Here is a 23748-nt window from a genome sequence, read left to right on the forward strand (position 1 = left end):
CTAGCAATAATGTACAATATAAAAGTTGACTACAAACAGAAAAATAAAAAAGATGCATTGATATTAACAAGAAATGTGTCCTTGTGACCCTCCTGAAAGCAGCAGATACAGGGAGCTACAGATTCCTCTACAGTGTGTAGATAGATACTTTAAGTACGTCAGTACTACTGAATTCTGTCAAAGAAGTTGAGATTTTGTAAATTGAATTGATGTACTTGTGATTCAGGTTCAGAGAATACAATTAGCTCCAAGTTTCTTGTTTATAAAAGTACAATAAACCTATTTAAACCTTACTTTGATCAAAATGTCCGTCTGTGGTTGGGTTGTGTGTTTACCTACATAGGTGTGTGTGCGTGCTGCGTGGCGGAGGGGGAGGGGACAGCAGAGGCCGCTGACAGTGCGGAGGTGGGGGGCTGAGGGGCGGAGGAGGAGGACGAGGACGAGGACGTGGAAGCGGAGGCAGCGGTGGCAGCTGATGATGAAGACTCCGTCAAGCCGCTGTGTGTGATGAAGCGCAGACGCAGCTTCATGGCCGGACGCAAAGTCATGATTATTTTCTCCACCTAGAGAAAGATGGAGTGCGATAAAGAGAGGAATTGAATACACAGATGTAGACGGATTAATTACCAGGTCAACATGCATCACATTAATTTATCTCGTCACCCCAAATAACACACACAGCTCTGTGTTCAATAGTGGCTTTTGTTTTTTTTAAAATTAATTTCACTGGTCCAAGCCTTTAAGCACAACGGAGCTATAGTTTAATCTACTCCAATTAACTCTGGTGTCAGGTCTGGACACCAGAGGGGACGTTTCTTGCTGCGCAGGTGGTGACAGACTCGAGCTAAAAATGGAAAATTAAAACAATTGTCTCCTGAGGAGCTGCCGGTTCACAGCTGTTATCTTAATTAAAGTCTGTGTGACGAAGGTCTCTTTGTCTCCACTTTTAGTTGTATCTTCTTATTGTACACTGTTGTTGTTTTTAAATGATTACATTTTAATAAAAGACGCTCACCTGCTCCTTCACGCTGTCTCCAGTGTACATGTATTTAATGTGGTACAGGAAGTCACAGATTGGGTCCATGTAGCTGAGATGTTGGCAGTGTTGGTCCACCGCCTGGAGCATCTCGTAGAAGGCCACGCCGATCTGAAACACACAAAGACGAGCACATATTCAAAAAGTGAACATCTTACTATCGTATGCATATCTCGGGAACCGCTCATCCGATCTACTTCCCCAGACGAACACGGTCTTGCACATTGTTCAACCTTCCTCTGACTGTGAATAATGGTATGAGAGGTACTCAAATGTTTCTAAAGTAAAGCTATCAAGTGAAAGAGGCATCAGACAATATACTTAGTTATTGACTATTCAATATATTTTATTATCCGTTCATGGTGGAGCTTTTTTTTAATTCTAATATGCTGGATAGTTTAATGAATAATAATGCATCATATTTTAATTGTATTTTGTGAGTCAAATCTAAATCTGCAAAACATTTCTGTCAAGTAAATTTAGTAGAACAATGTTTTCCTTTGAAATAGATGTACACAGTCAGTTCTCAACGGGCTCTGCACTCGTAAAGCTAAACAAATAAAACTGAAGTTAAAGGGAACATTATTGTGCATCATTTTATGTGTTTTAATTACTATTGTTGTACCTCCAACATGCACCGTGTCCTCTCCTGCTGGAAGCGCTGCAGGAACGGCCCCACCAGGTGATACACGTAGAGCAACTGGAACTCCGTCTGCACGACGGGCTTCAGCGTCTCCGACAGGAACCTTCACACACACATTTATGACGACATGACAACCATTAATGACATGAGGACGATATGGTGGGGGAGTAATAGGACAGAGACGGAGGAAGACTTCCTTACTTGGGGATCAGAGACAGCTGTCCGATGGACGAGTGATGCCACACAGCGTGCGCTAATGCTAGCACGTAGCTGCAGTTCATTTCGCTGTAGCTCTGGTGGCAGGCCGTGAAGTCCAGCAGGGCGAAGGGATAACCTGCCCACTCGGTCTCTGATGTTAGAACCGGAGAGCCGATCACGGACACGATGCGGTCGTGGAGAACGATCCAGTACGGCTCCTAGAGGAGGGGAGATGGAGGTGGGTCATGGGGAACAATCTCAGTGTGATTTCATCAAATAGTTGAGGACTACGTTAATCTTTTGTGAGCGTTTATTCTTACGGGAAGTGCAGTTATCACAAGTCCAATGGCATTCATCCAAGCTGTGATGTTCTCTCTGGGAACCAGAGGTTGGCTGAAAGGTGAAAGATGTTTTGAATCATCGGTAGTCAACATTAAACTCTTATCTCACCGGTACACACATCCAAAAATATGAGTGCAACACTAAAACCAAAACGCTCAATGACCAAAATAAAACAAAAAGCCATTTTACAGTCAGGGACAGCCATTAACCGTCTTAAATCTTTTGTACCTCTTCAACACAACATTGAGCAGAGCGTTGCCGACATCTTTTCCCGACACGGCCAACGCCATCAGCTCCACGCAGGTGACGTGCAGGGCGTGGGCCGCGGGGTTGGGGAACTCGTTGAACCTCCAGTCACAGTTGGGGAAGGGACCGGGTGACTTGCCAGCCATGGGTGAGAGAGAGTTAAGGAGGCTGAACATCGCTAGTGGAGGACGCGAGGGCCAACAGAGGCATGAATGTGTGACGTGTCCCTGTTTTAATTACATGCCGTCTACCAAGACACCACTTCCATCCTGTTTCCCACTCTGTAGTAAAAGCTACATTGGCTGCAATGAAATGAGATGGTGGTAAATGTATTATTCAGGTACCCCAGGACGTTTTATTCGCCAGTATCAGGGTCAGTTAGAGAGAGGAATGTTCCACCAGCAGGGGGAGATTAATGAAGGATATTGTCCACCAGGCGTCCAATCAGCTTGCAGTAGTAGGTGTCATCAGGGATCCACACGTTGTCCTCTCTGGCGGTCATTCCTAACTTCAGATAGGTTTCACTAAGGCACCACCCTGGGGCGCGATTGTCCTAGAAGATAGAAGATACCACATATATAATTGCATATATAAGAGACTAACAAGACAGACACATGTATGATTTTGATCAATAATAAACCCTCTAAGCTGTTACATAACGAGGTGTGTGTGTGTGTCCGCCTACCTTCAGTGAAGACATGATGGCGTGCACCAGTTTTCTCTTCAGGTTGGTTCTGTCTCTCAGATGCCGCTCGTAGTAGTGAAGTGTGTTGTACAAATAGGTGACTGGGCGGTCTGCACACACACAAAGGAGTAAATACACATCAGTATGCACAAACACTGGCCTACACATTCACATCCCAGGAGACGGTCCTTACTCACCGTGGAACTTGTACAGCCCTCCCAAATGGTCCAGCAGCGTTTCCAGAGACTTGGAGACAGGAAGAAGCTCCAGGAAACGGTGGATGACGATGTCAAAGACGGGCAGGAAGCGCAGGCAGACGTTGCCAAAGTATATGGGCAGGTACTGAGGCTGGAGTTGCATGGGAGGGTTGACTTGGTCCGCAAGTCCCTCAAAGTACAGCTTCTCTGGGTATTTCTGGTAAAGAAACAACAAACATTGTTTACTTCAGACCTGGGTTTCTCTCTTTATTTAAAAAACAACCACCAGCGAGTTCTTGTGTACCTTGTGGTAGCTCATGTGCTTATTGTGCCAGTCACTCTGCAGCCAGTGCTCCGGAGCGTTCTCCTTGACAAAATCATTGACTCGGTTCCTGAAGTCGTTGGGCTTCAGCAGCAGCAGCTGGATTATGAAGTAGCAAACCTGAGCCTCGTTGCCCTCATGGCTACGCATCGCCTGGACGCAGAGGAAAAGGGAAGTGAGACACAAAAACCTTGTACATAGTATTAAATATACATATATTTCTAAATATGCAAGTTCCTCCTCACCAGACACAGAATGAGTCTGTCCAGGGTGACGATGTTGTATTTCCAGACCATGTCGTTGAGTATTTCAATGCACTTGTTGAGCTGCTGTCCTCCGGCCGATGTCGAAAACTCGTAGACAAGAAAGTCTGCAAATGTTCGCACATGAGCCACCAGTGCACGAGCCCCGATACGCTCCAAGACCCTGAGGGACACAAAATAAGGCGGGAGTAAGCTCACCGTGTCAAAGCAACACTGTATACTCCCGCTGGATCAATTAGCCACAGATGTTGTTCAGGGATTTGGGAACTCCCCCCCCCCTCGGGCCAATTAATTTTAACAAAATGCCTGAACATCAGTGGTGAGATGCGTCATTACCACATGCTGCATCAAACGGCACTCTGCAGTGTCTGAGACATCGAATGTAACACAAGGGGAAGAAATGGTGGCAACGGAACTCGTGCTATGTATTTGGAAGATTTGCTTTTAATTAGATATTTCAAATGTATTTTTCTATACACCTTTTATAGAATCTGTGTGTACAATGTGTCTGTCTGTGTATATAATAAATACACGTTTGAGTGCCATCATACCTGAAGCCAATCTGGTTGATGTGGTCCGTCTCCAGCAGCATCTTCCACAGCAGACAGAGGAACAGTGGGGGCGAGCCCTGCATGGAGAAGTGGGTAATGATGTCATTCTCGTTGGCCATGGACTTCCACTTCCTGTACTCCTCTTCCACGTTCTTCTTCAGGTTGAATCGAGACTCCTGAGGAACATTGTTCTGCTTGAAGAACGCCTGAGGGGCAGAGAGAGAGAGAGGGAGTCATGATAACAGGATTATTGCATCTGATTCGAGGTGAAATAAAATTGAATGTGTCAGCGTCATTCATGCCTAAGTGACCATAGTGCACCTGTAGTGGAGCAGGGAAGCAGGAGAGTGTGTGTGAGGCCCAGTTATGAGGCGTGAAGTTCATGATGGTCTGGAGGATGTCTTTACACCAAGTCCCATGGATGGAGTCGGAGCCTGTGAAAAAGTCTACACAAAACAGGCCACATAAAATATATATATATATATATATATATATATATATCATATATATATCATCTGTACATGGAGACACGTGTCATTCAGCTACATATTCAGCACATAGAGGGGAGTAAAAACCAGACTTTTCATTTGTCTTTCTCCACCACACAGCCCCACCTGCTGGTGCAGAAGCTCACAGAGCGCTTTGGGTTGGACTCCAACATTGTGGACCTCGTCACTAACAGGAAGTGAACATCTCTCTAAAAGGCTGCATCCTCCCTCCTATGTTTACCGATGACTGAGAGTTTGACAGCCAGCGTATTGAGAGGCTGTTCTAGTGAGCCTGCTGAACAATGCTGTAGTGTCTAATGATCCTTCTGTTATCTGCTCATGAATCGGTGTAAAGAAACCAGCTAAGAATTGAATTTGACAAAAAAACCAAGGACATTGATTTCAGACGTCGCCACGCCAACTTCCAGGTTGACAGATCATCATGACATTGATTTAATAATATTTCTTTGAGTCTTCAACTTTTCATTTATTTGCTGGTATGCATCTCTCAAAAAGCTGTTTGACACCGAGCAGAACAATTCAGCTGAACTTTACAACAAACAGTTGTAAAAGAAGGCAGAATCCATTACATCTGACAGCACTTAGAATTTAAGTTCCTGTCCTCTGGTTCCCGCTTTAGATAACGATGAGCCAAAACTAACAGATATAAATCAACTCTAAAGTACGGGTCGCATGAGCACATCTCCCACCATGCCTCATTCATCCCTTCTCTTTCGAATATTGTAACGTTTTTTACATCTTGTGTTCACCTTTTACTCTTGTATTTATATGTATTTTTAATACGAGTTAGTTATGCATGTTTCTTTTTTTATTGCTACTTCGGCAGAACCAGAACAAATAAAAGGTCTTGAACTTGAAACAAACCGGAGAATTACATGAAAGAAAAGAGCAAAAGACAAAAGACAGAGAGCAAGAAAAGAAAGTAAAAGCAAACGAGCTAACAAGTGAAAGCAGAGCGAGTGCTCTACCTGTGACGTGTGTGGCTCTGGCCAGAGTGAGGATCAGGGCTCGGTTCAGCTCTTCAGACTCGGCGGACAGAACCGTCTTTGGGTCGTTGAGGAAGCGGGTGAACTGAGGCTGAACCTCTGAACTCCCCAAAGCTGTGATCAACCGCAGAGCTGTGCTCTCAACACTGAAGACGGAGACACAAAGACAGACGACGACAGAGAGAGAGAGACTGTTATCACACCGATGATGACTTTGTGCATTGTTCAAAAGAAACTGCCACGACAGAAGACACTGCACTACCGGAAAGTTTGTTTACTTATACAAATCACGCGTGTTTCAGTATTTGTGTTGAATGTATGATCACCTTACCATAGATGCAGCTGGTTCTGGTTGGTCTGAGGCACAGCAGCCAGACTGTGCAGATGACTCAGAAGCTGGACTCTGTAGTGGGGCTGAATGTGGTGCATCCTGTAGCTGAACATCTCCAGCAGCGTGTGGAGGATTCCCCACGCGTGAGACTTAAACACGTTGGGCAGCAACTGGCCTGAACGGACAAAGAGAGTGTCACATTATTCAACATGCGTCTGCTGGCCCGAAGAGACAAAAAAACACACTGAACCAGTCTGCTTAAAATGCAACCCAGTGGACATGCAGTGATGACTGAATTCAAATCAGACGGGGACATGCTGGAAGAGTTACAACACTCCTGTAACAGTCGGTAATTACTCCTCAGGGAACATAATGAAGTGATACAGAAGTCAGGTGTGCAAATTACACTTTGAATCTGAAGTGAACAAACTTCTCAACACGGCGGTGAATCCAAAACGTGTCTGTAACTCACTGATGAATCCTTTGATGCCCAGTGACTCGATCTCCATGTAGACCAACAGTCTGCTGTATGTTTCCACCAGTGCGGGGGCCAAGGTGATGCTGGATTTGGCTTGGGCCAACTTTATGACCCGAGTGGCGATACTGTGGATCAGACTGGAGGCAGACAAAGAGAAGCATTTTGATAATCTGTGAAGCTATCCGCATGTCCTATTCTTCTTAAAATCATCTTCATATCTTTTTTTTTTTGTGCCAGTAATTCATCTGTACGTCGTTTGCGTTCCCTTGCCTCATCTTTGCATGCACCGTGAGTGAATCCAGCAGGTTCATGGGCAGCGGGGTGACGGACCCCGACGCCATACAGTTGGTGCCGGGTAGGTTGATCCTCATGGACCCGTTTCCATAAATGGTCTCCACCAGGACGCCCATCGGCAGAGTGAAGCACTCGGAGTTGGTGCTGTAGGCGTTGCACAGCAGGGCGATCTTGTAGTCGGACATGCCGAGAGTCTTGTTACGCAGCGACTGCTGGAGAAACCTAACAAGACAGGAGGGAGGGAAGCAGAAACATGCGTGCTTACCATTATATTTCAGCTATTAACCGAGTACAGTGTTTGAGGATCCGTTATTTAAAGCTGCGTACTCGTGGTGTAGTTTCAGAGAGTGTGGGATGGGTATCTGGAGTTTGGAGTTGTCGTTCTGAGCTTTGCGGTTCAGGTGGATCCAGATGCAGGTCATAGCGAAGGAGTGAGTGGACTGAGGCTTGTTAATGTCTGGAACTGGAATACACTGGAGGGGGAGAGAACACAGGGATTCATCTGACGGCACAGACTATAAAGCTCTCACTTACAGAATAAATTCGGATCACTAGCACTACCACGTCTACTTCTGCTACTGCAACCAAAACATATAGTAACGATGACAGTAACTGAAATCAGGGCAGCTGTGTACCTCTTTTTCTGGGTAAAGCAGGTCAAACAGCTTCATGACGGGCAGGAAGTCCGCTAAGGCGTTCTTCTGAATGCTTCCTGATATGAACTGCAGCAAGACCCACATCAGGTGGTCTCTCCCTTTTATGAGACCTCTACCTGCAAGCTACAGAGAAAGAAACACTCAACACGTCAGTTTACCAACATTTCAGAGCAATAAAGAGCAGAGAACTGGTATTAACTTACTCCTTTTGGCAGACGGTTCTACATTTGTCTTTAATGGATCCCAACATTAAAGTGCTTTCTCGCCTATTCGTAAGAATACGACATAATTCCCAAATCAAGACAAAATGCTTTTACCCATTATTTGGATCAACCCTTCCTTCCTGTGCCATGTCCCCCTCCTCTCACCTTTTGATGCAGCGACAGCACCATGTGAGGGAAGCTTGCGAATTGAAACAGCACAAAGAAGATGAGCTGGGAGGAGAGGTGCTGCCACAGCAGCTGGCTGGTTCCTCCGATGTCGGCGTCAAAGTGCTCCTCGGTCTCGGAGCGCTCCATGGCGTACACCACGAGGTCCACCAGCTGCTCCTCCAGCACCGGGCAACGCTGCTTATGCTGAGGAGGACGGGAGTGTTAAAAGGATAAGGAAAAAAAAGTGGGCGTGAGAGAGAGGAAGTTAAACGGAGAAAGGGAGGAAAGGATGTCCGAGGACAGAGAGAGAAAAGGGTGAGGGGGGAAACGTGGAAAGACAGAGGGGAAGGAAGGGAGAAGAAAGAAAGAGAGGGAGGGAGAGACCACGGTTAAATCACTTCACATACACCTTTTCATTTCAATGCTCAAACAATTGTTAGACATTGACTTCATAGAAAACACTTCCCATCCCTTGCATGCAGCACGGCCTCTCCTTCCTGCCTCTGTCAGCTGGGTAAACCTGTGGCCTCCTTTCCACATTTACCTTTATCCCCCCATATTCTGCTCATTTGTGACGTTATCACGTAGAAACATGTAGTGTCCGCTTAGCTCCGGTAAATTGTCACGTTGTCATTTTTGGACCAGTGAGATATTTGTCAAATCTTCTGCTGCAGCTCCAGAGCAACAATCTTACGTGGAGCGATCGCAGAGGGAGGTTCATGCGCTCGAGGGTCGTTGTGATATTTGAGAGTCAACACACGGCGGCCAATTAGCACCGAACTCATAAGCTAATCCGGACAAATAAATAGAAACATGACGAGAATGTAATTGGTTTCAGAACATCCTGCCAAAGTCAATGACTAGCTGATTGCGTAACACCGCCACACTTACATGTTGATTAATGTGCATATATTGTAAAACTGAAGTCAGCAGAAGTCTTGTAGTATTACCGTTTTTTCTGGACTGATCATATCATTTAGGAACAAAACATTTTCCTTACAGAACTACATACTGTGTGAACCTCGTTGGGGTCTCTGAGCCAACAATGCTGAGACTTCCATATGTGGAGGGGACTTGATGAAAGAGGGGTGAAGAAAGGGAGGGAGGGAATCAAGAGGTGGTCAGAAAAAAATGGCCAAAAGGGAGATAATGGAGAGAGGGGGAGACAGGAAGACAGATTAACAAGGTCTTAAAAGGTTTTTGCATCTAAGTGACTAACGGGGACAACATTCTCTTGAAATTGCTCCAGTATTGAGCGACACCGCTAAACGAGCTGCAATGTAACTGCTCGGCGCCATTCCTCACTGTCAATTTACTGACACTGAAAGAACGGCTCAGATTGTTATTAAAAGTGTGCGACAACATTATGGAACGAACCCTACAGAGAAAATAAACTGCGTTATTAACCTTTTCTTCATCCCGTCTGTTTGTTTATGGTGTCATGGGACTTTTGCCGGCAGACATCGATGGAGTACAGAAAGTACAGAAAGCGTAGATTACTGTCGTAAAGATTTTCGATGGTCGTGGCTGGACATTTGGCTGATATCGTCGATGTGGATGCGACACAAGGCACTAAACTTGTTGGTTGACAAGTTCATGATTGGTTAACAACGAATGATTATTCAAATATTTGTTTAATTAGCATCCCTACTAAAGAGACATTTCCCTGTTAACCCATGGGGTGGGGAACTTAACTTCACCCACCAGACAGACAGAAGGAGTGTGTGTCTCGGCAGTGGTCACCACTGTAGGACTCAACAGAGCCCCTTTCACACGACGTAGCAAGAAACAGCACAGCAGTACAATAGAACAAAGAACGGCACAGCAAACCAAACACCAAACAGTTAACACCATCCTGCATGCAGGCTCACGGGTTGAGGAAGGTGGGGAGGTGTTGTGATTGGGTAGAAGAGGAGAAAATGTGAGGCTGACCATCACTTCTCTTCCTCTGCCACCAAACACACACACACACACACACACACACACACACACACACACACACACGCACACACATGCAAACACAGTAAGAGAGAGGGCAAGAGAAAAACAAAGAAGAAGAGAGAGAAAGAGAGAGGGATCCACAGGAACATCTTCCGTCTACTGTGCAAAGAAATCAGCCCAATGGCCCGAAGCCAGTTACAGTGAAACCACACCAGTGTGGCTGGTTTATACTCCACCTCTTCTACAGACAAGTCCACCAACTGATGTGTGTCCACAACAAATACATTTCAATGTAACCGTCTCTCAACCCATATCTTTCCCCAGTAGGAAACATCTGCCCCTGCTAGAGATCAATACTGGTTATCAAGTGTTAAACAGTTAAACATCTGCCACTGACGGTTCAGTTCAGACTGTGTTCAAATGCCGCTCTCAGTGGAATTGATCTAAATTATGACTAAATGATGTAACCCAATTATCCGAGGACCTGAGAACAATAAAATGTTTGAATGAAATATCCAAATAACTTAAAACTGTAGTCATCTTGTCAAGCGTTTTTAACCTTTTAATGAATTCTCTTAAGAAAGAACAGCTTCTTAGGCCCTCTTTATTTTGTGATCGGCATAAAAAAGTCTTGTTGACATGAATGAGCAGAGAAGCTGTTGGTTGTAGTTCATTTAGTGCCACTAATGAAGAATATGATGCAAAAAAAAAAAACAAGAAATGAAAAGCGCGCCAACTAATGAACACAACACAGGTCAGAGTTCACTCATCCACTCAGACAGCCAATCACAATCACTCATCGGCTGACCGAAGCAAAACCCTGATCAAAAAACTAAAAAACGAGCGTAAGAAGCATTTCTTCGCTTTGTAATGTTTCCATGTCTTCTATTCTTTTAAGCCGTCTGTGCACGTGCAACGCAAGTGTGTGCGCTGCTTCAAAGTGAAGGGAAGACGAGAGGCACTCTTTGGGAAGAAGATAAGTACATAAAGCATTACAAAAGGAAGTTAGCAGAGCGTGGACTCTACAAATTACACAAACACTAATTAACGTTGCTGTTATCTTTTCCGCTCATGCAATGAATTGACTGGATGGCACAAGCGTCAATTTACTGCAGCGTCGAAAGTGAGTTTCAACGGAGAAGAAGAAGAAGAAATGCCGTTGAGAAAATCATTAAGATCCACCGACTCACAATGCCTCCCTGCAAATAAACACATTGATACTGATTTAGATATAGAGCTGGTCCTCCTGTGAGTACTGCCTGGCCATTGCAGTGTACTTGAATTGCAAATTTAAAAGCAAAATAATCTATATTGCGTCTAGTCGAAATAGAGTTTTGCCCAGGTCAGCACAACGGAAAGCAGCATGAGGTCAGACACGAGAGGACCTCACTAACAACAGGCAAAGGACCACCAGACTACATTCACACATGCAGTGCAGCAGCACTTGAAATGTCAACAGCAGGGTTTGAATGAGGAATATTTAAAGTAAGGCTGGTGAGCTGGAACCACAGACATGGCTGGAGCTCAAAACTAAAGTCCAGAGAATATATTAGTTGTGTCAGTCTAAAATAAAACCTGTACGATGAGCGTACGTTAGCTCAGTTGACTTTAAAGGACAATCCAGGGTTGTAAAAGAATCTTAAATGATCAATTTAGGGGGAATTGGACATTGACCGCAGCACGGCAAATATACATGAGATATAGAAAAATACTAGAAGATGGATTAGAAAATATTAAACATGAACATTCATGGTGACCAGTTAGTATAACGGCTTATTTTCCCTTTATAAAAGCCTGCACTATTATAGTTTGACAGGAATTCTATTATGGGAAGGATTACTTGTTTTACCCAGAAGATTGTCTTATAGACAGATGCTGAATATCAACAGAACATATTGGCCTTCTAAGGCTTCAATCAATACATTGTACTGTAGTGTGTACCTATTGTGCTGCTGTATTAAAACCAGAGATACGATAGCAATTGAAAAAGGTTGTTTAATGACCCATAAACACTGATCAGCCTGCTGCTGCATGTCACACTCCGTTTGTGTACCTGTCCGGTATTTATTCGGCCACATCCGTCTCTTTCTACTGAGTCTCAACAAAGCCCTGCTGTGACCATCTCAAGCTCTGTCGCATTTCTCTTCACGCCATCTCAAGTTCTTTTTTTTGTTTCCAGTTTCCCATTTCTATGACATCAGCGTGCCTATTAAAAAAAAAAAAAAAAAAAAAAGCTAAGCGTCCAATGGGCTGGTTAGTTGGGTGGGTCAGGTGACCAGGAAGAGAAACAACGACATACCTGGGCAATGTTCAGAGTCTAGAGAGCGCATGGCAGAGAGACAGACAAACACAACACACAACCAGAGGACAAAAGAGAAACAAAGAAAGAGGGAGAAAGAAACAGAGGAGGGGAAAAAAAGGAGAGACAGAGAGAAAGAAAGTGGTGACTAAGGAGCTAGGTAGTTCACCGTCCGTTCAGCACAGTTAGCATCAACTCAGCCACTTCAAACAAGACAAACTGGGTTCTGGGTTATTTGTTTGTAACCGAAATGGGAGGAAAAAAAAATCAAAACCGGAGCTTTGGGTCAGTGTTGATTATTGAGTTAGCAACAAACTTCCTGAGAGCTGGGCTGAGTTGAAACTGCATGAACCCAACAGGGAAAACGAACACCAGTGCATTATGGGTCAAGCTCACTGCATTGGCTCGCTTTACACATGGTCTTATATAGCTGTGTTACCAGGGTGGGGAGGAGACACGAGAAATTAAAAACAGAAAAAGAACGGAATATGAAGAGTAGAAACCGGGTAAAAAAACAAACAAACAGAAAGAGCAGAATAGGATGAGGGCGAAGAATAAGTCGAGGAGAAAAAGAACAACAGACGAGAGGAGAACGAAAAAGAAGGAGAAGAAGGGAAAAGGAACAGCGGGAGCAGGTAGGAGGACGAATGGAAAAAGAGAAGGGAGAGAAACTAAAGAGAGTGAAAGGGACAGTGAGTGCAGGTGTGGGGCCTGGTATAGAAGCAAAAGTAGCAGAAACGGTTGTCGTACCTGCTTGTTGAGTCCTAACATGTTGCACACCATTTCTCTTGAATATGGCTGTTCTAATACATAGCGCAGCAAGCCCGTCTGTGGCTCAAACAGGTCCTACAAAAACACAAAATAATACCATTTAATGCTGCTTTTGTGTGTTATGTGCGTGTGAGTAAATGCTTGCGTAGAACACATGTTAATATGATACCTTGTCAAACGGCAGCATGCCTCTCAGGGGGAAGTGGAGAGTAGTGGGGTCTAGTTTCCAGGAGTTACAGATGGCTCCGCTGTTGTTCACTACTGGCAACAAGCTGCACCGACCTGTGGACACGTTCACACATGGAATGACTAAACGGGCACGTAGTATAGGAGTCACATGTAATGTAAGCCACAGACTGCTCTATGGAAACTCTATTTTGTCTTTTATTGGGGAAAGGAAGGTGTGCATATTCAGCTTTTTACCCGTTAGATGTGATTTTCCTTTCTCACCTTTAGTTTATATTTTGGTTTAAAAAAAAGGAATGGACTTTGCTAAAGCTTCGGCAAAGCATGAAGAAGAGTTTGCCAAAAACAAGAACTCTTGAGAACAACAAAACTCTGAAAACTCGATATCGTTTTTCAATATTTTGTCAGCGCGTGGGTGTGTTTATGTGTCTCTCACCACAGATGGAGTTGATTCTGGCTGTGGGTCTGAAACTGTCCACAAAGTCGGATATCAAACTGCCTAGAAGCTACAAACAGAGAGCGAGAGAGAGAAAATAAAAACACAGGATTTATTATATACACATGACATCATAGCCACACACACACACACAAGAAACTTGACCGTACCCAGTGTGATAGCTGTCCTTCCGGATACATTTTTCTGATTTCTGCGATGGCAAAGTAGGCTGGCAGGAGGCAGGCATTTCTGTCCAGGATGTACTCCACCACCTGGAATACACACAGAGTAAGAGGTGTAAGTGATAGATTTGGTATGCTTACAGATAATTATTCAAACAAGTTAGAAAAAAAGAACAATACCTCTCTGGCGGCCAGAAGCTGTTGGACTATTGCTGAGCTGACAGTGGTCGGAATCGTTTGAATTTTATCCAGCACAGCTTTCAACAGGTCTCGAACACCCTGAAACACACACACACACACACACACACAACATGAAAACATATCGGGTGACGGAAGATTTAAACTTCAACAACTGGCAGAGATAACGGCAACAAGTCTCTAGAAAATGTTTAATAATGAAACTTTGAGATTAACTTGTTAAAGCAAGTCCAACTGTGCCAGAAATGTTCTTATCATTGTAGATGAATTATCTCAGCTGTGTGTGAGTGTGTGTGTGTGTGTGTGTGTGTGTGTGTGTGTGTGTGTGTGTGTGAGACCTTGTAGTCCATCCCTCCAATGATCTTGCGAATCAGTTTGAAAGTTAACGCCCACAATTGAGTCCTCTCCCACTCCAAACTGTCGGAGCTTATCAGAGCCACACACACCATCCTTCAGACAGACGAGATTCATTAGACGGACGATTAAGACAAATAAGTGACATCACAGAGAAGAGTGCACACAATGCATTTGTGTTACGTCACAGCTTTAAACGGATTACCTGCAGATACATGTTAATAAGACTTTATACATCTTAAGTAATACTGTTAATTATGGTATTACCATAAACCTTAAGGATGATTAATCGATTATATTTACATTTAAAGGCAAGCGCTGACAATGATATTGCAGGCTAAGCATAAACCAATAAAACAAATAACTGTATAACATTTGAGCCCCAGAGTGTAACTTTGTGCATGCTGTACACCTTCTTAAGTGTGTGTGTGTGTGTGTGTGTACCTGGGCGGTAACAGACTGGTCTCCACAGCCATCGCTAGACAGTCATGGAGGAAGGAGATCCTTTTGGGACTGTGCTGGCTGTGTATAAACCGCACTATCCACTGCACACACTGGTCATGAGACTCCTGCAGAAAGACACGAAGGGAATTGATACATCCAGCCAATCATTCGTCATCTCGTGTGCACGCACGTGTCTGTCTCTGTGTGTTTAGACACCTGTGGCAGAGTCCCCCAGTATTGCCTGAAGGCTCCCAGACAGCTGATCAGTTTGGTCCTCTCATCTTCTGGAGTGTCCATGAACATCCTAAAACACAACACAATAAATATTTTTATAGATATATTTATTATAATAACAAAACAACAGGAGGCGTGAGCGTGATTGGAGTCATCTTACCCAGCGAAGGCCTCTTCTATCATCTCAGTTTTCTGAGGAAAGGAGAAGAAAAAGAAAATTTAGAAAATATTATGTGGAAGGAAAATGTTTTATTTTTTTTGTATCAGCTTTCCACTTCTTTCATAATAACATTAATCCCAATAAAAACAGTTATCTGCTCTTTTGCCTCAGTAACAGACTGTAGCTCAGTAAACATGGAAGTCATATGTCAGACTTAACCAAGTTTAAAGCGAGTATATGCTCTATTAATAATCCTACTTTCTTTATCTAACTTATGAATGAAACATTACTTTTAATTTCACAATCTTGCAAATAGTTTAAACATGAAAACACCTTTTAAGATGAGGTAACGAGTATGAAATAACGTTACATTGTATGTAAAGTATGGACATTAAAAGATGCATTGAATGAACCATCACTTGTAAGGTTATGCACAATGCAGAAAGTCTAAAAACCTCAATTTGTTTTGAAATACTAACATACATACGCTATAACGTAACGTTAACTACATTTAGGGGCAAATGCTATCTAACCTTAGCTCTGCTGTTCGGGTTATGCATTTGCACAGCAGGTTTATTAGAGAACATAAAATGAAAAAAGGCTAACGTTGTCTGACATGCTAACTAATGTTAGCTTTAAAACCAGTTAATAATAAAGACACAAGTTACCACAACATCCTCAAAGATGCTCTGGAGCTGCGTTTCCATCGATAGTGCCATGTTTGCATCAACAATAGTCTATTTATTTCAGCGAACCATCATACAAATGAAGCAAGTTTCTCCTCTCAGCGTAGGCGCTGATAATGCTATCAACAAGCTAAATGCTAACAGGCACTGGGATGAATGCGCCGCGAGACGCGCACCCTCATAAACAATCCGGAGACACACAAGATACACACGATGCACAGTTCCGCTTCATGTTTTTATCATCATGATGCGTAGCCTTGCCCTAATCCCCATGTAATTAAAACGTATGATCATTATCTCGTACTTTCACAAGTACTTCTTACAGTCAGCAAGTCTTTTTTAAATAATAAAGAGTTCAGTCTGCCCTTTTACGCTAATATAGCGTGAATTTGCAGATATTATAAAAGATATAAAATGTACCCAAAGACTTTAACATTCAGACCCACTTTTATACTTACCCATATATTAATTAAAAAACAAAAGCTTGTGCCGGAGTGGTAGAGTTAAAAGCTTGGCTTCTTCTAAAAGTTCAAGGCAAGATAAACAACATACTATACTACATACAAACATGAACGAAAATATGTTGCATTCTTATGTATCAAACTACTCAACTCTGCTGTTATAGCCAATATTAGACTAACGAATACTTCGCTCCAACAAGACGACTAATACATAATTTTGGTTCCATTTGGTTAACGAGTATTTTTTACGTTTGCAGGACTTTTTTTTAATGTTTTTTTGTTTGTTCTTTACACAGTATTACTTTTACATACGTATGCTAGGCTACGAGTCTTCCTTATATTATGATATACGCAGTCACTTGAACATGTGTAATGTGCACAAACAGGTGAGGTCACATTCCTTCCTCACACGCGGAAGCACGCCAAGTGTTCATTACAGTAGCTGTCGTTGAGGGACAACCATTCCGACTTAATCCGCTCTGAACGTGTTTTGTTTGTTTTAGCTAATTTATTTTGATCGTTTGGGGATTATCGGACCACTGACGGGTGTTTTTGTCTGAGGAAGTTTACGGAGTTTCCAGGCCAATGCGCGGCTGCTGCCGGAGGGTCGGAAATGTTGTTGTTTCTTGTGAAATTGTGAAAACATGAGCGCTCCTTACAGCGATGTGGACAGTGTTAACCTTTCTCTACCTCGGAGCTCTGCACTGTACAGGTATGACTGCATTTAACTAACATTATGAGTACTATTGTTGTTTTTCCGTATCTGCTCTTTTACCAATTATTTACGTTAGGTTGATTGACTGTAAGTAGCAGCTAAAGTTAAATGAAGTATAATTAAACTACTTTTTAGGCTTTGAATATGGCATCGAGTGAAATGTGCAGATTCAATAAATAATTGACTGACCTGACACTCACTGTGGAGCAGATGTGATTTATTAGGGCTCATTCTTTGTCCAGGTAGATTTATGATGTTTACCCAATAGGCCAATTAACCCAAATATCCAATTAAAAAAGGCAATCTCAGCACAAAGCGTTTCATATTTACAACCTGCATTGGAAACATTACGCAAATATTGTTAAGAAAAAAATTCATTTATGGTGTCTTCTAAGCCCCTGCAGGATTGCCATATTACATGCATGACACAATAATAAAGACTTTATTGATTCATATTAAGTAAACATCAGCTCTAGCCACTGTTACTATGCACATAGTTGCCAAGGCATTGATTAACTTACTCCTTTATATTTTATTGTGTTTTATGAGAAGCCAATAGTATCACAGCACAAGATTATTAACAAGTACTTTTGTGATAATGTAAATAAAAGAGGAAGTCAGTTCACCAGTCTGCGAAAAAAAAAGAAGAAATCTGCTAACGAGAAACTGTTCGAAATTCCGATGACAAACATGAGTTTATATTAAATGTGTCTCTTATCATTCTTAGCCTCTTTCTCCTCAGTCTCCTCCTCGCTCCCCAGCCCAGTCAATGTGACCTTCTACTCAGTCAATCTGAGGAATGTGCTGCAATGGATCCCAGGAAATGGCACACTGGATGACACACACTTTAGAGTGGAGTATGCCATGTAAGTAAAGATTTTAGACTTTAAATCAAAAAACAAATTAAAAAACCCGAATTAAATTAGTTTATTTAACTGAAGTGACCCTCAGAACAAATGTATTGTCTTCCAGTTGCATATACTTTAAGTTCTTTCCTTTTTGGCGCATTACTGTAACTACGTTGGACTTTACCTGGTTAAAAATGAAACTAATGTTTTCATATAGGCCGCTCTTCAGCAATTCTCAAAGGAAGTTATAAACAAAAAGAAGCGAAGAAAAGAGACGAAGACAAAAAAAACAAAAGAAAAAGTAACTAGATCTAACGAATAACTTGTGTAAGCTGAAGCTCCTTGCTTGAGGGGGAAATGCACAAGGAAATGAATGTGTTTTGAGCTCACTCCCTCCATTATATCCTCCCAGCTTGTGCAGGGACTCAGCCATCGTCTGATCTATGTGGGTCTGCTCTGTCTTTCTCAGCTACGGGGACAGCGTGGAAGGCAGCAAAGGAAGAAAGGTGAACTGGAGGGCGGTGCGGCGGTGTACTAAAATAGTGCGGAGCTGGTGTGATCTGAGCAATGAGACGTGGGATCTGGAGCAGGGATACCATGCCAGGGTTCGTGCTGTGACTCGGGGAGCAATCTCCGCGTTGGCCTGGACACGGAAGAGATTCGATCCAAAGACGGACAGTAAGTTAAAGTGACATTCTGTCTAAAAGTGACACACATGGGAAGGCTAGTTAACATTCCGACTTGAAAAACTAAACATTTTGCTCTATCTGTATAGCTAGTTTTGGCCCTCCACTGGTTTCTGTGGAAATAGAGGACAGCAACGCCATCATCACTCTGATGGGACCAATGAGATATCAGTCTAACAACCACACCCCAGTGACGTCCATGGCAACACTATACCCCCAGATGACTTACAACCTCTCCATTGAAAACCACCATCGCGGCACAACAGTGAGTACAAATATGTAAAACTTGTCCCACCCTCCTGGCACAGACAGGTAAATCAAGCATCTTTGTGCATGTCTGTTTGTAGCTCCATGTCCCAGTGGTCTCCAGTTCGTACAAATACCCACTGATGGACTACAATACAGAGTACTGCTTCTCTGCCACGACAAGGTTCCTGTCCATGCCGGCCCAATGCCAGTCTTCAGCATGGCACTGCATAACCACGCCTCAAGGTACGGCCATTAGGTGTGTCTGTGTGACAGGGAGAAGATTTAGCTCTCTGTTTGACAGGTAGAAAGGAATGTGACTAAACACGGGGCAGAAGCCAAAGATAAAATGACGTATGTGCCCGCGGTCTTTTGTTGTTGGTGAATCAGTTGGTACATTTCCAAAATGAAAAGAAAAAAAAGAAGAAGATTTGAGCTTTTAAACAATGAGTTCTGATACGGCCTGGTGTTTACATAGTATTTCCTGTATGTACTTTTACACACATCTGTTTGTATTTGTGTGACATGTTCCTGATTCCCCGTCTCCCTCCAGACCCTGTGATTGTCCAGCTGCAGAGAGTGGTTGTGGGTATTGTTGTTCCATCTGTGTGCTTATGTATGGTGGCGGCGGTTGGCTACCATCTCTATCGCTACCTGACGGGGAAAGGACAGAAGAGCCCATATATACTGGTAATGCATACACACACTTTTACACAATAAAGTGCTCTTATAGTCCAATTGTACAGAAACCCCACTTCTCCCTTGAGTTTATGTTCTCATTCGCTAGTTTCCAACCTGATGACAGTATGATGTTCATTTTGTGAATTATGGTCACATTTAGAGTAAAATAGACGATAAAGCTGTGTATGCTTTAGAACGTTGCTACCTTGTGATTGACAGGTTGCTATATTCTAAGCACTCCCTCCTTTTAGCGGCTCAATTAAAATTTAAAGGATTTCATTTAAATCCCTCTTGTAACTGTACACCACTCAGATATTCTGTTTCACTGGGGAATGCTCACAGTACAAAAGCTAAAGAAGCTCTGATTTCCGTTTTACTGGAACTTTAATGTAATGAAAACTTGTGTTAAAGGGTTAAAAAGGCACTCCACCAATTTTACACGGGAAGACCAGTTTACTTGTCATGACAAAAGGTGTGTTATAGACAAAGTGGGATGCAGTGATTTGTGTGTTTGACCCATGCTCGGGACTAAAAAGTCAAGATATCTCTGCCTCTGCTGATAGTTTTTAGTTTTTGACTTAATTTATGTGATAATTCCATAATACAGTTTTGACTATTGTGTGTAAAGTTCATTTGAAAGTTGTTTCTAAAGCTAAAAGGTCATTCTTTTAATGCCACACACCTTCTCTTTCAACCTCCAGGACCCGCCTGCTTTTCATCCGCCCGTTCTGACGTTTCCCCCGGAGAAACCCAACTTCATCGTCATCACCATCATCAAAGAGATACAACGAGAAAGCGAAATATCAGACCCGGCATGCCCCAAGTTCCCGCCACATTTCGCACATCACCCACCAGGCTACGCCTCCCAGGGGCCCGAAATACTGCCGGAGCCCGAGGAACCCTGGGATGATTCGTCAGTCGACTATGGGTTTGTTGGCGTTGCTCCTAAAATCGCTACCAGAGGAGAAGATGGGAATAATCTGAAAGGTGACGACCAGAAATGCGCAGCCAGAGTCAGTTACGAGAAAAAGGAGTGGAGGGTTGAGGACGGCCACTCCGCCGGACACACACGGACACAGACGAGCACACTTACACAAGCACATGCAGGGCTGGTGACGCAAACTCAGGCACCGTTACTGCCTTTGCAGGGAGCAACTATGCGAGAGGTGGATGGAGAGGAGAAGGATAGAGAGTTTCCTGGTTTATTTGTAAGCACAACTGGCCTCTTCCGAATTCCGTTAAATCTACCGACAAAGGGGGGAGGAATGGGGAAAGAGATGGATGGAGAGGGGAGAGTAAGAAGAGATGGAGAGATAGATAATGAGGTGGTGCCCCTTCTTTCTGCTTATTCCTGTCAGAACACCACAGACATGCCTACCTCCCACTCTGACCAGTCCGATTTCTTACCAGATGACTATGGTGTTCTGACACTGGCTTCTGCACACAAAATAGACGAAGATGATGATGAGGAGGAGGAGGCAAATATTTGTATTGATTGGAATCCCGAGACCGGGAGCCTAGTGTTGCCGCAGATGGCTGGGTTGATGCAGCGAGAGAAAGGGGGAGAGGAAGAGGAGGAGGTTGATTTGAGGTTGGAAAATGTGTTTGTAAGACAAGGGTCCGAGGAAAAGGCAGAGGCACAGAGGGAGATGGAGGGAGGTGATGACTTTTTCACCAGATGGAACTTGGTAATCTCGATGGACGAGTAGATGATATTCATCAATAGATTTACCCCATTACTACAAAAAAAAAGCTCTTCTTCTTCACTTATAATGTATACTTAAATTGTTTTATTTAGAATACATATAAAATGATCAGCAAAACCTAGCTCACTAATCAATTCATTTCTTCGGGGTAACCGTCATCCAAAGTATTCTTCCTGAAATGTTTTTTGTAGACAGATTGCAAAATCTTTGTGAGTTCCAGTGATTTAGTGGTAGTACGAAAAATGCGACTAAGAAATATTACTCTGGCGTTTACTTGTGATCACAGTTTACTGCAGATACTCCGTGACTGTACACATCCGAGTTTACTTGTCTAGCGGTAGAAGTTGTCGGTAGTTTCAGGTTTCAGGTCCGTTCCAGTCTTAGTCTGAGAATCATAATGTAATTATTTCCTCATTGTGTCCGCCTGTGATTGCAGCATTCCTTTTAATACAAATCCATCACTGCTGACTATGTTATATGAAGGAAATACTGACGTTCAGATAGAAAATACAGTATCTATCATTGTGATTAATGTGTTCATATATGAAGTCAAAGCTACAGCACTTAACTCGTCATTCTTTTAATACTCAGAGTAGAGATTTTATAAATAATGAAGCTGACTGACCGACAGTATGTGTTAATATTATTTGTGCCTTTGAAAAAAATAAAATGGCAACATTCATTTTCTGTCATAATTTTCTTTCCTTTTTTTCCAACCAAACACTGTCTGCAGTTCAATATTACCGAGGTGTTCAGAAGCTTGGCAGGATGTTTTTTTAACGCTGTAACATCTACAAGTTATACAACAGGTTTGTCTGCATTCCATGAACACAAGCGTAAAATATAGATGATTAAAGCACAGTTCACTTGCACTTTGTTTGTTATTCAAAAGAAAGCTACATAAATTGTTTCATGTAATAATGGAAGTGTTGCACTCTTTTGTCGGTGTTGTTCCTCTTTCTAATTCCTTTTGTTTGCCATGCAGCCCACATTAAGTCATACCTCAACGTTATTTGAAGGAAATTTACACTTTGACTGTCTTAACTCAGAAGTTACCGACATTGTGCTTCCTCACGGTCTCATTTGGGGACATTTTTGGCAATGAAATTCTGTAAAATCTCTTCCTGTTCACTGGTAATCTGCATGAATCGAAAGCAACAGTATGAGGAATTTATAAAACTCTACAGGTACTTTTAGGTTCTTGTATTTACACAACTGTTATCTGCAATGCGGTGTTGAGTTTGATGCTGTGCATGAAGTCGTATCTATTTTGATGAAATGGTTTTACTCTGGGGAAGAAGTCAGTAATATGTTTTTCATAGTTTTGTATGTTTCAAAACTACAACATTATTGTATACTCAATGAAATGATAATAAAGTGAACTTGTTCACTATTCTGTTCTGCTTTGTTATTAACTAAATATTCTGATAAAAGTGTACAATTTTCTCGCTAGAGGTTTGTACTCACTTACCAGCTTTTACATGTTCTCAGGACGAATCTACTGTTTCAAAATATTCAGACAATAGAAGCATGGTTCAACTTCAACTTTCATTCCTGTCACCTGCCTCCACAAGATGCAACAAGAGAGTGAGTAGAGACATCTGCTGGTCAAATTGTAAACCCCAATCACGAAAATTGGCCCCTGAGAGTTATGATTATGCCACATTAATGGATTAAAACGCATACATGATTAAGTAGCATTTTACAGTTTTGCTTCATACATCATATACTATTTGTTAAATCTTGTTTTGTGTGGAAAATCTTAATCTTAAAATAAACTGGTAGCTGTTTTATATATTTTCTTTTTGTGAATTACAAGTAAAACGTTACACAAATTGGAAATAGGCCTCATATTAAGTACAAACGTAACAGCAGCAGTATAGAAATACTCAATTACAAGTAAGAGCCATGCATTCAAAAGTACAAATGTATTAAAAGAAAAATATACTTTAAGTAACAAAAGTAAAAGTAGTCCTACTCATTTGTAGCATTGCCCATTTCAGAATCGTATTTAATGTATTATATTTAGTGTTGCATGTGTATAACACTTTAATGCTGCAGCTATAGCCTGCTTTATATGCTACTGCTTAAACTATTTTATAAATTGGTATATATGTCGTATGTAGTAAAAATCATCAAGAAGAAATACTTAATTGATTACATTCCACCTTTCTTATTTTGGGATCAAACTTACAGTTTTTATGAAATGGTCGACAGAAAACTAAAGTGTAGGCCTATAATAAATAAGCGCTGTGTTGTTAATTGAGAGAGAGAGAGACATATTAAAATGTATGTAACGTTCAAGTGCCTTTAGGTGGCGCGCTGTCGTTACGCGGCAGCTCCTCCATCTCTCCTCCGTCTCTCCTCCATCCATCATGGCGCCGCCCTGTGCCGCTTCAGCTCCCA

General features: G+C 42.5%; 2 protein-coding genes across 4 annotated transcripts; one reads left to right on the forward strand and one right to left on the reverse strand.

The window, feature by feature from the left end:
- med23 (mediator complex subunit 23) lies at positions 1-16095 on the reverse strand. Of its 2 annotated transcripts, XM_079179933.1 has the most exons (31): positions 15982-16095; positions 15314-15345; positions 15136-15223; positions 14920-15044; positions 14460-14571; positions 14104-14202; positions 13912-14013; positions 13742-13811; positions 13289-13401; positions 13099-13194; positions 12349-12366; positions 8106-8312; positions 7717-7860; positions 7409-7554; positions 7058-7303; positions 6782-6924; positions 6310-6484; positions 5961-6124; positions 4805-4929; positions 4484-4689; positions 3915-4095; positions 3652-3822; positions 3348-3564; positions 3151-3260; positions 2892-3018; positions 2448-2613; positions 2198-2270; positions 1881-2095; positions 1662-1782; positions 1016-1147; positions 1-563 (listed from the first exon to the last, which is right to left on the reverse strand). In XM_079179933.1, the coding sequence occupies exons 1-31, from the start codon at positions 16030-16032 to the stop codon at positions 336-338; spliced, it is 4203 nt and encodes a 1400-aa protein (XP_079036059.1). In that variant the 5' UTR covers positions 16033-16095; the 3' UTR covers positions 1-335. The 2 variants fall into 2 exon arrangements, with proteins under 2 accessions (XP_079036059.1, XP_079036060.1); XM_079179934.1 differs by lacking the exon at positions 12349-12366.
- A 777-nt stretch (positions 16096-16872) lies between these two features.
- Positions 16873-22263, forward strand: il20ra (interleukin 20 receptor, alpha). 2 transcript variants are annotated; one of them, XM_079180397.1, is made up of 7 exons: positions 16873-17172; positions 17903-18041; positions 18493-18701; positions 18799-18974; positions 19057-19201; positions 19509-19645; positions 20338-22263. In XM_079180397.1, exons 1-7 carry the CDS (start codon positions 17124-17126, stop codon positions 21343-21345), a joined length of 1863 nt encoding a protein of 620 aa, XP_079036523.1. In that variant the 5' UTR covers positions 16873-17123; the 3' UTR covers positions 21346-22263. The 2 variants fall into 2 exon arrangements, with proteins under 2 accessions (XP_079036523.1, XP_079036524.1); XM_079180398.1 differs by having other exon boundaries at positions 17918-18041.
- The last annotated feature ends 1485 nt before the right edge of the window (positions 22264-23748 follow it).

Source organism: Pholis gunnellus (genome assembly GCF_910591455.1).
Source record: "Pholis gunnellus genome assembly, chromosome: 19".
Taxonomy (NCBI): domain Eukaryota; kingdom Metazoa; phylum Chordata; class Actinopteri; order Perciformes; family Pholidae; genus Pholis; species Pholis gunnellus.

Coding starts and splice junctions, on each gene's coding strand:
- med23 (XM_079179933.1), bottom strand. CDS start 16,032: ATGGCACTATCGATGGAAACGCAGCTCCAGAGCATCTTTGAGGATGTT. Junction 15,045..15,135: donor ACTGGGGGACTCTGCCACAG/GTGTCTAAACAC, acceptor GTCTTTCTGCAG/GAGTCTCATGACCAGTGTGT. Junction 1,148..1,661: donor GGACACGGTGCATGTTGGAG/GTACAACAATAG, acceptor TGTGTGTTTCAG/ATCGGCGTGGCCTTCTACGA.
- il20ra (XM_079180397.1), top strand. CDS start 17,124: ATGTGGACAGTGTTAACCTTTCTCTACCTCGGAGCTCTGCACTGTACA. Junction 18,042..18,492: donor TTTAGAGTGGAGTATGCCAT/GTAAGTAAAGAT, acceptor TGTCTTTCTCAG/CTACGGGGACAGCGTGGAAG. Junction 18,975..19,056: donor ACCACCATCGCGGCACAACA/GTGAGTACAAAT, acceptor GTCTGTTTGTAG/CTCCATGTCCCAGTGGTCTC.